The 16,986-nt window shown below is 38.5% G+C and overlaps 1 protein-coding gene across 10 annotated transcripts in view; it reads left to right on the forward strand.

Annotated features, from left to right (window-relative positions):
• LOC139746253 (uncharacterized) overlaps positions 1–16,986 on the forward strand; it is a 91,764-nt gene that overhangs the window by 58,162 nt on the left and 16,616 nt on the right. The window contains exons 9-12 of one of the 10 annotated variants that reach the window (XM_071657261.1): positions 1,050–5,139; positions 11,108–11,509; positions 11,606–14,208; positions 15,288–15,495. The exons of 1 other annotated variant lie outside the window; for it this stretch is intronic. In XM_071657261.1, coding sequence (XP_071513362.1) covers positions 1,050–1,723 — 674 coding nt within the window. In that variant the 3' untranslated portion in view covers positions 1,724–5,139; positions 11,108–11,509; positions 11,606–14,208; positions 15,288–15,495. Of the gene's footprint in view, positions 1–1,049; positions 5,140–9,570; positions 10,850–11,107; positions 11,510–11,605; positions 14,209–15,287; positions 15,496–16,986 lie in introns of those variants that run through there. 8 more of the 10 variants (XM_071657262.1, XM_071657263.1, XM_071657264.1 and 5 more) reach the window with 8 other exon arrangements.

A 16,986-nucleotide genomic window follows, 5' to 3' on the forward strand; every position in this document is an offset into this window, starting at 1 on the left:
AACCCACCCCATACACATGTATATACATACGTCCACACACGCAAATATACATACCTACACAGCTTTCCATGGTTTACCTCAGACGCTTCACATGCCCTGATTCAATCCACTGACAGCACGTCAACACCGGTATACCACATCGCTCCAATTCACTCTATTCCTTGCCCTCCTTTCACCCTCCTGCATGTTCAGGCCCCGATCACACAAAATCTTTTTCACTTTTTTGTAATTAATGTAGCACCATTATGAGAAGAGGAAGCTCCTAATAATCCCCAAATAGACTTGTACAAACATAGTAAACCAAATATATCTTTTGATTATGGGACTATCCTTTAGAGGCCCTTTAAAACCTATTTTCATATACAGAATCAAAATACAACAACTTGGTCCTGTTATGACGAGGCTTAGAATTTATGTGTCAACGAAAAGCATGATAATCAGTGAATATGGGTCAAAGTGAAGTTCCTTGTGCTTGTATGTTGTATCTCTATGGCCAGTTACCTCCTCCTGCAAGAAGTCTCATCAGTCCACACAAGTGAAAATTGCTTATAGCCATCTGTGGCATCCATCATGATTTTTTCTCGTAGTTTGAGCAGCCTTAGATACTACTTACAAAATTTGATGATACTGCTTCTGGTACCAATATTACTCCTGCCCTGTGGACTCAAATGGATTTTGACCAGTTTTGTATCATATGCTGCTTAAAAAATTTTGCATCAGAATAATTTATTGATGTCTTTAGTCAAGGCCATGTGTAATTAGATTCCAATAAATGCCAGTGTATACAGTATTGGCAGAAATGTAGAATGGATTCTGAGCAAACTTTTAATAGAGATACTGAATATAAAGTTTTGCATCTTACTGATATTTGGAGGTCATTTTTAGTCCAATCATGTGATGACATTTATGAGGGGGAACAAAACCACATGTAAGGGGCATTAGCAATTTACAAATACATTTTCTTATTTAAGATATGAGTATATCCCATACCCAACTGCTTTCAAAAACAAGGGATTTTATGTGGTGCAACAAATCTCTCTTCTTTATAGGTAACATGGTGTGCATTACTGGGGACATTACTGACCCAGCGTTCAGGAGCCCTCACATAGCATTGGTGCAGATACTCAACTGTGTGGCTGTCAGACCTCATGGACTCTCTCAGACTTTAGCATCAGTATATCCATACTGCAATTCCTATTCACAACGTCGGGCAATTGGGTCTCTTAACCGTGCCATAGTTGATGATCGACCACAGCCAGGGAATATTGAGATATGCCGGCCACCATCTTTATCACAAGGACCAGCAGTAGTTAATATTTTTGGGCAGTATTACATGGGGAAGGAAAAGAAAGAAAATTTCATGACAAAGAAACTCATAAGTCAGTTAGAGAAAGCTCTGACTGATAATGCAGAAAAAGGTGGTTGGAAAAATGGGCATATGAAGAAAGTGCAGAAATATTCATTGCCAAGTGACAAGAATCTTTTATCAGGCCTTTTAAAGGACACCACAGAAAATAGAATTCTTTGGTTTCGTGAAGGCCTCAGTCAGTTAGCCCAGAGAGTTCCTGATGAGAAATTCAGACAAATAATTTTTCCATATAGAATTGGAAGTGGTTTAGCTGGGGGAAACTGGGAAAAAGATTATTTTCCAGCAATTAAAGAGTTTTCAAGGGTGGTCAGACAATATGATACTAAAGTTGAAATTGTTCGTAAAGTTGAGTAAAAATGATTTTATGAAACTAGTCATTGGAACAATTAGGAAAACAGGTAAACATTACTTTGGGCAAAAAGAAAACGGTAAAGATGCCACCTCACTGAGGTTTTTGAAACCTATGCTCCTTATTGACATGAATTGTGACTTAACTGTAGGTGTCTTAATGTGTACTGGATGGCCATGAATAGTTACAGAAGATGAAAAACTAGCAATACTCTTGGTGGCTTGTCATAATACATCAGAAATACATTTATATGAGCTATGTTTAAGGTACAATAGATGCTTTATTATCTGGTTCAACTAACTGGAAAGCTCATGTATGTGGAGTTTGCAATATCTCCTAATACGAATGCTTATTGAAATAATCAGGATCGATACAATTCTGTCCAGTGTGTTTCATGAATGTCTTAATTAATCAGAATTGCAGAAAGCTGTTGTTTAATGAAAAACTTCAGGAAAACCTGAAGTTGAGAAACTAGGCATCATAGTGTCTGAATGATTCAAAGTTAAACAGTAGAAGGTACATCATTTTCATGTCCACTGCTGAATTATTTATGCAGTTTGTATTTGTTCACCTGTACCGCTCCTTAAAACTGTTATTGATATATACACAAATACAGTACTTTGACATTGGTGTAAAAAGTTTTTCTTGTAACATATTTAGGGGATATGCTTCTGTAACCAGCATATCCTAATATCTGGCATTGCTTAGGTCAGGCAGAGGTCAGAATATATTTTTTTCTGCATAAATGTTTTTGAAGACAATTTTAGAAGCAGATATATATTCACATAATAATGATAGATATATATGAAAGAAATAATGATTGAAATGTATGAAAGAAAGAATTCTTATGATCTGTATATCATAAAAGAGCAGGTTTGAAAGTGGATGCATTTATGATTTTTTTTTAATGGCCGTATAATATAGTGGTTCTCACCCATTTTATTTAAACTCAGGACATGAGAATAGCAAAGTGATTTTTACAGGTCATTATCCCTTGTTTGGAACATAAAGATATATTCAGTTAAAAGGAAAATTGCATTTTAGGGGCTTCAGAAGTCCATCAGTATGCTCACCTTACATAACATTGCCATTAGTAATGGATGTTACATTGAAGCCCTTTATTCCTATAAGATAAAACAGTACAAGATTTATAGTATTGGTATCAAGGTACCATTGAATTTAAAAGTAACTCAATGTAGGAACATACTGGTGGACTTTAGATATATTCTGAGAACCAAAGTATGATAAAGATTCAGGTCAAGAATCTTAATATTATTATCCCTTAAAAAGAAGTCCTTTTTGGTGTTTACAGTATAGGCCCATCAAGAATTCATGGTTGTAATTGAAGACTTTCTTGAAATAGTTATGTTAAAAAAGTAATATACAAACATTAAAAGATAAGTTATCAAGAAAATGTAGTGGAAGTAATTAATACTAAGAGAATCATAAAGATTAAAAGTTTTTTTTTTTAACTAGACTTGGAAAAATTTGTAGGCAACTTATTTGATGCAAGCTCATTTATGCATAGCTTTTGTTAGTGCAACTCAGTGTGGCACTTGAATATCAAGCCTGTTCCTGTGTGTTGTCTTATTGAAGATGCTCCAAAGGAGAGAACTTCACAAAGACACATGGAAAAAATAATTTTCAAGTCTCATTTCAATTCCTTTTAACTGGATATTGAGGGCAAACTTTTTTAAAATGTAGATATTGTTGCAGTATTTCACTTTCAGTGAAGGTACTTTTAATACTTTCTCAATTGAAAGCTCAATCAATGTACATTAAAAGACAAAAGTCTGTTCTTGGTTTTGTCCAGTGATTAGATACATCTGATGAAACAATGAAAGGCAAACCTCAATTACATTTTGGCAGTGGGCAAACCTGACTATAGTGAAGTGTTTCATATGTGTAATTGGTTTTGATCAAGGTTCGAATAATCCTCTATTTGATGCCGTGCAGTTGCACTGAATTTGGTCTTAGTAAAGAAATACATCTCGTCTAGATCAATTTGAAGTTCGCAAGTAAATCTGCAGAAAAAAATCTCAGAAATTATTTACCTGTATCTCAGGAAATTTAGTGATGTGTGTGTATTATGCAAGGAATTGTGCTCCAGCGTGCTCACCTTTTACAAGATATTTTCACCAATCCCTGGAAAATACTTTTGTATATAACATTTAAGCTTGATGTGGTCATTAGTTTTGTTGACACCAAGGTCATCCTGCTTCTAGACACCTGTCAAGCTCATTACCCCCATGAAAGCTAGGTCATCTCTAAAAATATTTTTGCTGCGTACCTGTCTGCTAATGTTACATCTTCAATCCAGTCCATAGACCAAGGAATAATTGAAACTATGAAGTGTCACTACAAGAGGAATTAAAAGCGTAAAATCCTAAACTTCGATGGTCCAGTCACTCTGTTTCAGTTGAAGTACACAATTAAAGATGCCATGTACAACATTACAGTTACTTGGAAGATGGTAAACAAGATCAACCTGAAATCTGCCTGGAAGAAACTGTGGCCATCTATCATGATTGTTGATGGATCTTCTTCTGAGGAAGGATTTGAGGGTTTCAGCATTAGGCAGATAAATCAGTTGAGAGTAATCTCAGCATTTTCAGTAGTGTGCCAGAATAATGGAAACTAAAGTAGATGAGTGGCATTATGGTGAAAAGGGAGCTCCAGTAAGATTCAGTACCATAGATTCTGACTTAATATCCAGTCTTGTTGATTCCCAAACCATAAATGAATCCTCTGAGAAGGAGGAGGAAGATTATGACAAAGAACGTCTAGATGCCATTATGTGGTTAGAAGCTGAAGCCTTTCAGAAGATTGTGCACATTTTTGAAAAGTAGTCGTGCTTCAGCCCTTAGGAAGTCATGCTGTTTCACACCAGCACTCAGAATTTTTATAAAAACAAGCATCACTCAAACAGAGACATCCATAAGTCATTCAGTAAAGTTCTTGGTGCAAAACCAGGGAAGGATGTCACTCATCAGAAAAGCAGCAGCAGTGTTTATTGTTCAGGTACCTTCAACTTTATGTTGCCTTCCAGATGACCCTTTCCTTGTTGATGACCTCACTGTTGCACACTTTGAAGATAAGTTTTTTATGCAAGTGACCTCGATGTGCCTGATGCTCTTCATAATGCTCAACAGTGTGACCCACTTGCTACTGAGCTTGAGCCTTTATGTGTCAATCCTTTTCTTTCCAGTGATGATATATAATTGTCCTAAATGTTAGAGCTAAGAAAATCTTACAGTTTAGCGCAGCTCGGTAAAAAGAAAAAAAATAATGTTTGTTATTCAGTGCAGTGATACAGTAATACAGCACCCTAATATGGAAATTTTGAAAGTTTAACCAGGCATAATCACCTGCCTTCAAAATGAAAGCCAACAGTAATGGACATGTTTGCTGCAGCAGATGGGTGAGTGTTTTAAATTGTTTTACAGTATGTAGTCTGTGAGGACACAACCCCATTCCAGTACCAATTTGTTTTGTCGCCACTTTTTTTTAAACTAATGAAACTTAAACTAACTTGTTTTATTTTTCATTTCATGTGCTTATTCTTGACATATATTAATATTTCCTCTGTGTAAAGGGTAAAGTAATTTTTTTTTTTTTTTTTCCGCGTTTGCGAGGTAGCACAAGGAAACAGACGAAAGAAATGGCCCAACCCACCCCCATACACATGTATATACATACACGTCCACACACGCAAATATACATACCTACACAGCTTTCCATGGTTTACCCCAGACGCTTCACATGCCCTGATTCAATCCACTGACAGCATGTCAACCCCGGTATACCACATCGATCCAATTCACTCTATTCCTTGCCCTCCTTTCACCCTCCTGCATGTTCAGGCCCCGATCACACAAAATCTTTTTCACTCCATCTTTCCACCTCCAATTTGGTCTCCCACTTCTCCTCGTTCCCTCCACCTCCGACACATATATCCTCTTGGTCAATCTTTCCTCACTCATTCTCTCCATGTGCCCAAACCATTTCAAAACACCCTCTTCTGCTCTCTCAACCACGCTCTTTTTATTTCCACACATCTCTCTTACCCTTACGTTACTTTCTCGATCAAACCACCTCACACCACACATTGTCCTCAAACATCTCATTTCCAGCACATCCACCCTCCTGCGCACAACTCTATCCATAGCCCATGCCTCGCAACCGTACAACATTGTTGGAACCACTATTCCTTCAAACATACCCATTTTTGCTTTCCGAGATAATGTTCTCGACTTCCACACATTCTTCAAGGCTCCCAGGATTTTCGCCCCCTCCCCCACCCTATGATCCACTTCCGCTTCCATGGTTCCATCCGCTGCCAGATCCACTCCCAGATATCTAAAACACTTTACTTCCTCCAGTTTTTCTCCATTCAAACTTACCTCCCAATTGACTTGACCCTCAACCCTACTGTACCTAATAACCTTGCTCTTATTCACATTTACTCTTAACTTTCTTCTTTCACACACTTTACCAAACTCAGTCACCAGCTTCTGCAGTTTCTCACATGAATCAGCCACCAGCGCTGTATCATCAGCGAACAACAACTGGCTCACTTCCCAAGCTCTCTCATCCACAACAGACTTCATACTTGCCCCTCTATCCAAAACTCTTGCATTCACCTCCGTAACAACCCCATCCATAAACAAATTAAACAACCATGGAGACATCACACACCCCTGCCGCAAACCTACATTCACTGAGAAACAATCACTTTCCTCTCTTCCTACACGTACACATGCCTTACATCCTAGATAAAAACTTTTCACTTCTTCTAACAACTTGCCTCCCACACCATATATTCTTAATACCTTCCACAGAGCATCTCTATCAACTCAATCATATGCCTTCTCCAGATCCATAAATGCTACATACAAATCCATATGCTTTTCTAAGTATTTCTCACATACATTCTTCAAAGCAAACACCTGATCCGCACATCCTCTACCACTTCTGAAACCACACTGTTCTTCCCCAATCTGATATATTTTTTTAAATTATTCATTGTATAAAAATCTTGAATAACTGGAAACTTTATTTGAAATGGGTGATTCCCCAAGCCTTCTTGGACCTTGAACCAGGGCATATGAAGCAGCTGGGGAAACATAAAAAGGGATAGAAGAAAGAGCTAAATGAGAATCCATTTTCCTCTAAGGCTCAGCCATCTGTTCTGGAGGCTGTCTTGCTCACCTGGGATATAGCAAACACCTATGAAAGAAAAAATATATAGGGTTTTGTGGACTCTTGTTAGCTCAAGGTTATACTGCAAGTTAAAAGTTAGTTACCTTTGGCAAGGCTGTATCATTGAGAGTACAGTCTCATCAAAAACCTTGTCACTCCAAAGGAGTCTGCATTTCCCTTCTACTGGCATTAGAAGGGAGTAGCAGTAGCAATCAGAGTTACCAGAGGCCATTATCAGATGCTTAGGAAGAAGTGGGTTATGAAAGAGGTAAAGAAGTACTGGATTAGCATAAAATTGGTGGATGATTAGAATGGTCTGAGCAAGGAGATGGTGATTGTCAGCCCTATGGGTGAAGTGGCTCCTCATAATAACAGTTACTTACACCTGATGAAACACATGTATCACAAATATGTGAAGATGTTCATTTCATTTGGTATCTAGTATTTTGTTTCTGTGCATTCTGTTTTATTGTTCATTATTTTATCCATGGAATTATGCGCTATTTCCTCCACATGCTCCTGTGTGTCTGTATCTCTTACATCCTGCTTCTCTTCCGGAAGGGGATGGCTATGATGAAAGAGGCTTCATGCTGCCTTAACCAAAGACACCTCTAGCATTTTCCAGGCCTGACTGCTCAGTCTAATAATTTTGCTCTTTTTTCTTTACTGGTTTATATTTCTTTATTAATTTCCATTCAGTTTTTTATAAATCCCTTACAGAAATGCATGGTGTGCCTCATTTTTCTGGTTGTCTCTTTAGTATCTCATAACCATGCTGTTTCTTGCAAGTTTTGTCCTCTCTTCCTTCTTGAACACAATTCTCGATTGTGCAGTACAGTCATTGAGTTGAATTTTTTTCCAAATCTCATATGTAGTTATAAAGACCTTCATGGTACAAGAAGCTGGCCATGTCTGCTAGACTGAACTACAGGTCATGAGGTATGGTGGTTTGTGTTTGTGTGAGTTGAATATAACACACTTCCAAATTGCCAACATAATACCAATCCTAAAACCTTCCAAACCACTCAGCATCCCACCCGCTACCACTCAATATCACTTCTATCCTCAGTATCCAAACTCTTTGAAGAAAAGATAATAACAGAATCAAACAAAACATCCTGCTCTCACCCACCCACTAAAACACACTACCACCACACTGCACACTGACCCCATACAACGTATCTTAGGTGGATTCACTCAACCACAACCCCCTCCTGCACAGTCCTAGTGGCTATAGACATCAACAGAGTATCTTTTCAAAAAAATACATGACATCACCTTCCACAACAAATGATAGAAAGTGGTTGGCTAATTTTATAGCTGGTAGCCATGCTGTAGCTATACACAAGATGGCTTCATCTCTGTGACATGTAAATTGTGCAGTGGAATTTCCCTGGGAGCAATTCTTTCTCCAACTCAACTGCATTACCTTAGGCAAACCTCAACCTCACAATTACATCACATCACCCTGACACCTCATAGCAACATCAAACATGGAACACTACATTACATAATTAGAACAACAGCATGCCCAGAACAAATGTCTGTATCATAACAAAAGTCTTCAGATCATTCTTTTAACTCCAGACACGAATCCAGCTCACAGCCTCTGACTGAGCAAAACAACCATTCTAAGTGTCACATATGACATTCATTCCCCATACCAATAACATCAACAAAAAAGCAACACACGAACTGAATGCCCTTGAACACTTACTGGCACCAGATTTGGACAAGGCAAAGAATCCTTCAACAACCTATACAAACAATTCAAAAGCTCCACTTTAAACTATGCCCCACTTGCTTGGTCTTCCACCTTCTCCAAAGCAAATCAAACAAAGCTGCAAACTACACAAAATAGTGTACTCACAGCACATGGTGAAACAAAGACCATAACTTTAAAGTTCCACTCCAACAATCTCAGCATTCACTTCAGTGCAACAGCTTTAGACTCCTCCAACTCTTGCAGCTATAATTAACTACCAACCCCCAAGTAGAAATAAATAGCTTACCCCTGCCTCATACTTCAGTAACCTCTACTCACAGATCCTGCCACCCCCAACAAATATAACTGACAAAACACATACATACTGAAATAACCTGGCAAGCTTTACACAACCAATATCCAGTGCAGTCTTAAACCCCAACCTATCAGAACTTAAATCCCAAAGAGACATGTTTCACTTTTCTGCTTATGCTCTGGACATCACTGATCACAGCAATGCTACAAACAACGTTGCAGCATATCCCAAAACCCTTCATTACCCCAATACAATTACCATAAAGAGGACATGAGCACTTACTATTCAGTTGCTCTGCACACAGATGTACACTTTTCACAACCCTTTATGACCTATGACCCTAACTGATGAATGTGGCCAGCTTCCTGAAAGCTTCAGGGGGCCTCATAAGGATAGAAGGGATTCTTGGGACAGGAAGTAAGGTTAGTGCAGGACAACCAATAACCTATCTTCCAGCCTTATCTTCAACAATACTCACTTCGATGGTACCACTTAGTTGCACTTAGGTAGAACAACGTGCCACATAATTATCTTCATTAAAACATCTTTTCACTTACATACATCCTTCACTTCAGGAATTACAATGCATTTTTTTAGAATTACATTGGAATTACACTTTGTCTTTACAGAATCAAAAGAGGAATATGAAATACCAACATCTCCAATTAAAAATTTCATTCCTATCAGCAAGCAAACAGACTCCTTGATTGACTATCATCATCAGTTTCGTGATAAATCTAGAAAACTTGTAATGGCTGGGGCTGTGGGAGCAGGTGCAGTAAGGAGAGGACACAAACGAAGAGGGACTAGGAAGGCGGAAGGTAATAGAAGTAAAAGGAAAAAATAGATTAGGAATGTGAACATTAACAGTTCACAATATTATATACAAGATGACTAGACAGAAAAATAATAGTGTATGTATTTCTTACAGCCAATGTGTCACTTTTGTTTGTAGTTGTTTTTTATGGTTTTGTATACTACTTTTTTATATTTACCAAGGTCCACTCATTATACACTTTTTTAATGTCATATTAGTAAGAATTGAACATTCTACCCATGATAGTGTAAGCCACAGTTTTGCCTAATTTGCTAAAGCCTTCTATTACAACTTCATTACAATATTGTCAAGGCCTCCAAATGGTAATTAAGTGTTAAATGGCTCATTCTTGAATTTAAATCTTAGTGATTGTATCTGGAAATGCTTTACACATATAAAAGTAATGGTAAAATCCACGTGACTTAGGAATATTATTTTTGGTTTAAAAATACCTTGCGGATAAGATGAAAAGATATTTATGAAAAAAAATGTGATAGTCGAGTATGTGCTCCAGTTGGATGGCAACTGAACCCACAAAAAGAACCAAAGGAGGAGAGTTGTTATAGTGTTCTTGTTAAGTAACTATTTCAAGATTAAGTAAAATGTCGAGCAAAAAAGTTCAAGGTTTGTTTTCAGTGGGTATTCAGATTTGAATATGTAAATTTGCTTGTTTTACATATTATTGAGAAATCAGTTATTGGTGTTTTTGGTACAGAATCAGAGAGTCTATGAATGAAATGAAATCAATCAACCTTAACCCCCTTGACTTTTGCATCTTTTGATGGTAACAGAAAAATGGAAGAATTGTAATCTCACAGGCATGATGATTAGATATATAAAAATAATGTTCCAAGAGAGACAGTAAGAAAAATGAAACAATTGGTACACTTTTGTGATGTGTATTGATCAGTACAGCCATCCCCAGTACAACTTTGTCTCACAGAGTGACTTATAGCAATGACATATAAGAATTTGGGTACAAGCTTGAATAACATCACCTAACCCGTATAGTTGCAACAGATTTGGAAATAGGAAAACTCCTTTATGTATAAAGTAATCTTTGCCTTTCATAATATAATATTTCAAGTTATTTCAAGGCTATTTTTTTTTTTTTTTTACCCATTATGCATTTCATAATGATTTTATGGCAGAATAATTTTCTTTTCATATCCCATATGAAATATGTTTTGATTCCTATCCCACCCACTGGCAAAATACAGTTTGATTCATATCCTACTCACTGGGGGTCAGCTTGCAAACATAAAAAAAGAAAGAACATCTGTGAATGTTTGGTCTCACCACATGTTATTTCCATTTTTTTTTTTTTTTTCATCATTTCCTGCCTTCAGATTATGTGAAGCCACTTTTTGTCTGACAAGAATCTTAAAGATATTCAGGGAGTGCTGGATGAAACGTTAATACATCAGATAAGAGAGAAGTGCATGGGAAATTGGATGATGAGAAATATGGAATATGGAATATGGAAAAACCTCCTCTGTGTGGAATGAAGACCAAAATCAGAGGAGCATACAGGGATGTGCCATTTAGTGAATTTGCCCCAGAAGGCTCTTCCTGCTTCCAGTAAATGTATGAAAATGTGTAAATACATATGTACAAAGTAAACAAAGATAAGGATAAGTGCTATGTAGTGAATTTGCATCATGAGGTGACCCTACTCCTGCCATCATATTATCATCTCCATCAGATGATCTACACATCAAATTCAGCACCATATCACGACCTCTTAAAAGGTATGTAACTTGTTTGCCCTTCCCTTTACTTATACTTGTATGTCTTTTATTCTATATTGGAAAACAAAATCTGAAGACCTTGTTTTCTGTCTACAGGGTGAGCAACTTACTGCAATTCATCTGAACTTTAAGTGCTGTGAGAATATTTATACTTTCTACTGGGAAAGTGTCAAGGAAGTACATGTAGGGAATCCTTAATGAACAGGCTACAAAAAATATAATTTAATTTCCTGTCCAACATACAAATGATTATCAGTACTTGTGAACCATGAAAATACTCTTTTCATTGGCATGCCTCAATGGGACAAAGTGAAATCTAACCAAAGCAAACTTCATAAATTGGTGCCCTTTTCTGCAGGCTTCTACTTGTGCTGAATGGCTTCTGTCTACAGTTTAACCCTTCTAGTAATCCTCATTATGTCAGAAAAGTATAAGAATGATGGAGCTGATGCTTGTGCATCTAATTAATGTTGAAGCCTTTCCCTGAAGGCGAAGCCCGACATTATAAAGCATTCTGAGAACAGTGAAACTTAGTCACAGATCAGCCATTCAGTCGTCCTTAACCATTCTACTTTCAGGACTGTTCTTAAGCATGTGGTGAGAATTCTTGAGCATGGAAAGGGATCAGAACCAGTGAAGTCCATCATTCATTACTAAGAAAAGGAGTTCCTTAATCATTTAGGTAGAGAAACTTGTCAGTACTGGTTTGAGGATGAGAACCAGCATCATGTCCCTGTTAGCCTTATGTTGGTTCAGGAGAAGGCTCAGAAGGCCCCACAGAAAGATAGCAACAGAGAAATTCATAGCTAGACATGGGTGATTTAACTGCTTTAGAGCCAGAGCCAATTTGCACAACATTAATGTGAGTCGGGAGGTTGATGGTCCTGATTTTAAAGCAGCGAGTGTGCTTCCTGATGCTTTGGCTAAAGTGAATAAGAGGAGGGTTATATATATGCCTGACCACACTTAAATTTCTAGGGTGTTCCATGCCAGGGTTTAAATCTGCAAAAGACAGACTTACCCTACTGCTGTGTGGCAGTGCATTTGGTGATTATGAACTTCAACCACTCTTCGTGCACCCCTCTGAGAACCCAAAGGCTCTCAAGGGTATTGCAAAGGCATCATTCTCTGCCATCATGGATCATTGCAGTCTTCAAGGCCTACTATCTACATAGACCTTTGCAAATACAATTTGGAACGATTATGCTATATACCATGCCATCAAGAACATTGTTGAATCTTGGAATGAGGTGAAGCAGACAAACATGATTACTGTGTGAGAGAAGCTTTGTCTTCAGTTTATCATTGACCAGAAGAGAATTGAGGACACAGTTGAGAATGTGACTGACAAGGTAATGGAAATGGGTATGTAGTTTGAGCAGGAGCTTGAACCTGATGACAAAGTTCAGTTGCTCGGTTCTCATTCTTAAGGGGTCTCCATTCATTATATAACTGATCTGGGGGCCCACATGGCTGCAGAGGAAACTAATGCTGAGTTTGGTGAAGTTTCACAACAAAGGATTTGGCTGAAACTTTGAGGTTTGTAGAGCCTCTCGAGGTTTACAGAGGTCTCCAGAGGGGTTCATAAATGCTTACCTGCCATAAAGAAGGCCACTAAACAGTATACCCTTGAAAGGTAATTAAAGAAGGTTGAAAGGGAACTGAACCTCTTCATCAAAACAGCCAGAGCCAACCCCATCAAACTCTTCAACAAGATAGCCAGAGCCAACTCCAACAACCTCTTCAACAGGAAGGCCAGAGCCAACCCCTTCTACTTCTTCAACAGGGGAGCCATAGCCAACCCCATCAACGTTGCTCTTCACCATGAAAGCTAGAGCCAACCCCTTCTACTTCTTCAACAAGGGAGCCATTGCCAACCCCATCAATGCCTTCACCATGAGAGCCAGAGCCAACCCCATCACCATCTTCACCATGAAAGCCAAAGCCAACCCCATCAATATCTTCATCAGGGAGTCAGAGCCAACTCCAGCAACCTCTTCTCCAGAGGAGCTAGAGCCAACTCTAGCAACCTCTTCAAGAGAGCCAGAGCCAACTCCAGCAACCTCTTTTTCAGGAAAGCCAGAGCCAGACCCATCAACCTCTTTTTCAGGAAAGCCAGAGCCAGACCCATCAACCTCTTTTTCAGGAAAGCCAGAGCTTACCCCATCACAACCTCTTCACTTGGGGAGCTAAGGCCAACCCCATCAACCTCCACCAAGAGCCAACCCCATAAACCTCTTCACCATGGGAGCCAGAGCCAACCCCATCAACCTCTTCTCTTAGGGAGACAGCCAACTGTCTCCAACCCCATCACCATCTTACCAGGGCAGCCGGAGCCAATCCAGCAACCTCTTCATCAAGCAAGCCATAGCTAATATGATTAACCTCTTCACCAAGAGAGCTGGAGCCAACCTCATCAACCTCTTTACCAGGGTAACCAAATCCAATACTAGCAACCTTTTCATCAGGGGAGCCAGAGCCAAGCCCATCAACCTCATCATCAGGGGAACCAGAGCCAACCCCATTAACCTCTTTGCAAGGGGAGCTAGAACCAATCTAGAACCACAGGAAACTCCTTCAACCTCTTCGTCAAGGGAGCCAGAGCCATCCTCACCTGTTTCAACCATCTTCCATTTAGTCGTCTACCTTCTCCCATAGCATCACACCCTCTGATGAGCAAGCCAGCTTGAGGGCTCTAGGTAATTATAATCAAATGTGCATTTTTCATTACTTGATACTTAATTTCATATTTTGTTAATGCCATGTAATCTCTTATTTAAAAAAAATAATGGCAGGTATTGGTAGTTACTCAGAATTCTTGCCAATTTTCAATAACTACTGTAAGTTATCTTACGTACAAAGAATTTAATTTATAAAGAGAGTCCAGGAATATAGCTCAGGGATTTCATAAGTTGTGGACCCCCTATAAACATTTTCAGATTTCCCAACTTGCATCTAAATGGGCCCATGCTCTCTGGATGTATATGTAGATACCTTTATTTCATCTGCAATTTTAATTAACCTGCATAAAAAAAATCCTCACGCTTCTCAGTTATTCATAGAGCACCAAGATGAGATGTCATATACGCAGGACAGGAAAGTGTGAAGGATGGATACATATGTCTTTAACAAACCCTATTTACCTAGGACTTAGCTTTTTTTTTCTAATCTTGTAAGCTGCCATTGCTCTTAATGTCTTCTGATAAGTGTGGTTTATACCTGCTCTGATTGCTGTTAGTAGATAGAAACAAAGTTTTCTGATTTTTGGCCATGATGGAATATACTGTATTTGTGCTCAAAAATGAGGTATACTAAAGTAACTTTCAAGATGAATGTACATTTAAAGACAGCCATTTACTATTTTTAAAGTAAAAAAGTATTCTACATTAGTAAGCAACATTGATCTTAAGTAGTGACTTCAAATCTTATTAACTCCAAATCTAAATAAATTGTAATCTAATATCCAGATACACCAGAACTTGGTTATAATTGAACTCATTAAAGTCAATAAGTTGATAATATTGGTGCAATTCTTGAATAATTATCAGATGATAAACTAAGTGCTTTTGGAATTATGTACTTATAACTGAGAAATCCAACTATGAAAGATATGACTGTCACTAAGATTATGGCAGCTACCTTCACAATCCACTCAATGGAACAAAAAAGCCTATGCTTTCTGGCTGACCCACCCCTGAATTCCAAAAAATATCTAAAGCCATTTGTATTGAGGACTATCTCTTAGCACAGTGCACAAGTAAAATAAACATTCTGTAAGTTTTCCAGGAAGGAAGTTGAGCAGCTGATACAGGACTACTTGATGATGATGATCTATCTCTGGATCACACGGTAAATGATTTTGTGGATAATGACTCTTCCAACAATGAAAGTTGACCATGATGAGGCAAATGTTTCTATCACAAGCGGATTCAGTGTTGCCTGTACCTGTCTGACCCTGACAACACTGCATCTGATTGATGCAGCTGGTAATTTTACAGACTTTTATAATATTACTGTTTTTGAAATATTATCCATTGATCATATTGAATATACAATGAAAAAAATTATTAAATACATTTAAACAATTTGTAAGTAAAACAGGTAATATAATGCATAATAAAACCCAGGTTTGTTGAATGTGTTTGATGATAGAGTGGCAGATATAGGGTGTTTTGGTGGAGGTGGTGTGCAAAGTGAGAGGGTTAGGGAGAATGATTTGGTAAACAGAGAAGAGGTAGTAAAAGCTTTGCGGAAGATGAAAGCTGGCAAGGCAGCGGGTTTGGATGGTATTGCAGTGGAATTTATTAAAAAAGGGGTGATCGTATTGTTGACTGGTTAGTAAGGTTATTTAATATATGTATGACTCATGGTGATGTGCCTGAGGATTGGTGGAATGCTTGCATAGTGCCATTGTACAAAGGCAAAGGGGATAAAAGTGAGTGCTCAAATTACAGAGGTATAAGTTTGTTGAGTATTCCTGGGAAATTATATGGGAGGGTATTGATTGAGAGGGTGAAGGCATGTACAGAGCATCAGACTGGGGAAGAGCAGTGCGGTTTCAGAAGTGGTAGAGGATGTGTGGATCAGGCGTTTGCTTTGAAGAATGTATGTGAGAAATACTTAGAAAAGCAAATGGATTTGTGTGTGTGTGTAGCATTTATGGATCTGGAGAAGGCATATGATAGAGTTGATAGAGATGCTCTGTGGAAGATATTAAGAATATATGGTGTTGGAGGCAAGTTGTTAGAAGCAGTGAAAAGTTTTTATCGAGGATGTAAGGCATGTGTACGTGTAGGAAGAGAGGAAAGTGATTTGTTCTCAGTGAATGTAGGTTTGTGGCAGGGGTGTGTGATGTCTCCATGGTTGTTTAATTTGTTTATGGATGGGGTTGTTAGGGAGGTGAATGCAAGAGTTTTGGAAAGAAGGGTAAGTATGCAGTCTGTTGTGGATGAGAGAGCTTGAGAAGCGAGTCACTTGTTGTTTGCTGATGATACAGCGCTGGTGGCTGATTCGTGTGAGAAACTGCAGAAGCTGGTGACTGAGTTTGGTAAAGTGTGTGAAAGAAGAAAGCTGGGAGTAAATGTGAATAAGAGCAAGGTTATTAGGTACAGAAGGGCTGAGGGACAAGTCAGTTGGGAGGTAAGTTTGAATGGAGAAAAACTGGTGGAGGTGAAGTGTTTTAGATATCTGGGAGTGGATTTGGCAGCGATTGGAACCATGGAAGGGGAAGTAAATCATAGGGTGGGGAGGGGGCGAAAGTTCTAGGAGCATTGAAGAATGTGTGGAAGTCGAGAACATTATCTGGAAAAACAAAAATGGGTATGTTTGAAGGAATAGTGGTTCCAACAATGTTATATGGTTGCAAGGCGTGGGCTATAGATAGAGTTGTGCGGAGGAGGGTGGATGTGCTGGAAATAAGATGTTTGAGGACAATATGTGGTGTGAGGTGGTTTGATTAAGTAATGATGAGGTAAGAG

This window comes from Panulirus ornatus, chromosome 64 (genome assembly GCF_036320965.1).
Source record: "Panulirus ornatus isolate Po-2019 chromosome 64, ASM3632096v1, whole genome shotgun sequence".
NCBI lineage: Eukaryota > Metazoa > Arthropoda > Malacostraca > Decapoda > Palinuridae > Panulirus > Panulirus ornatus.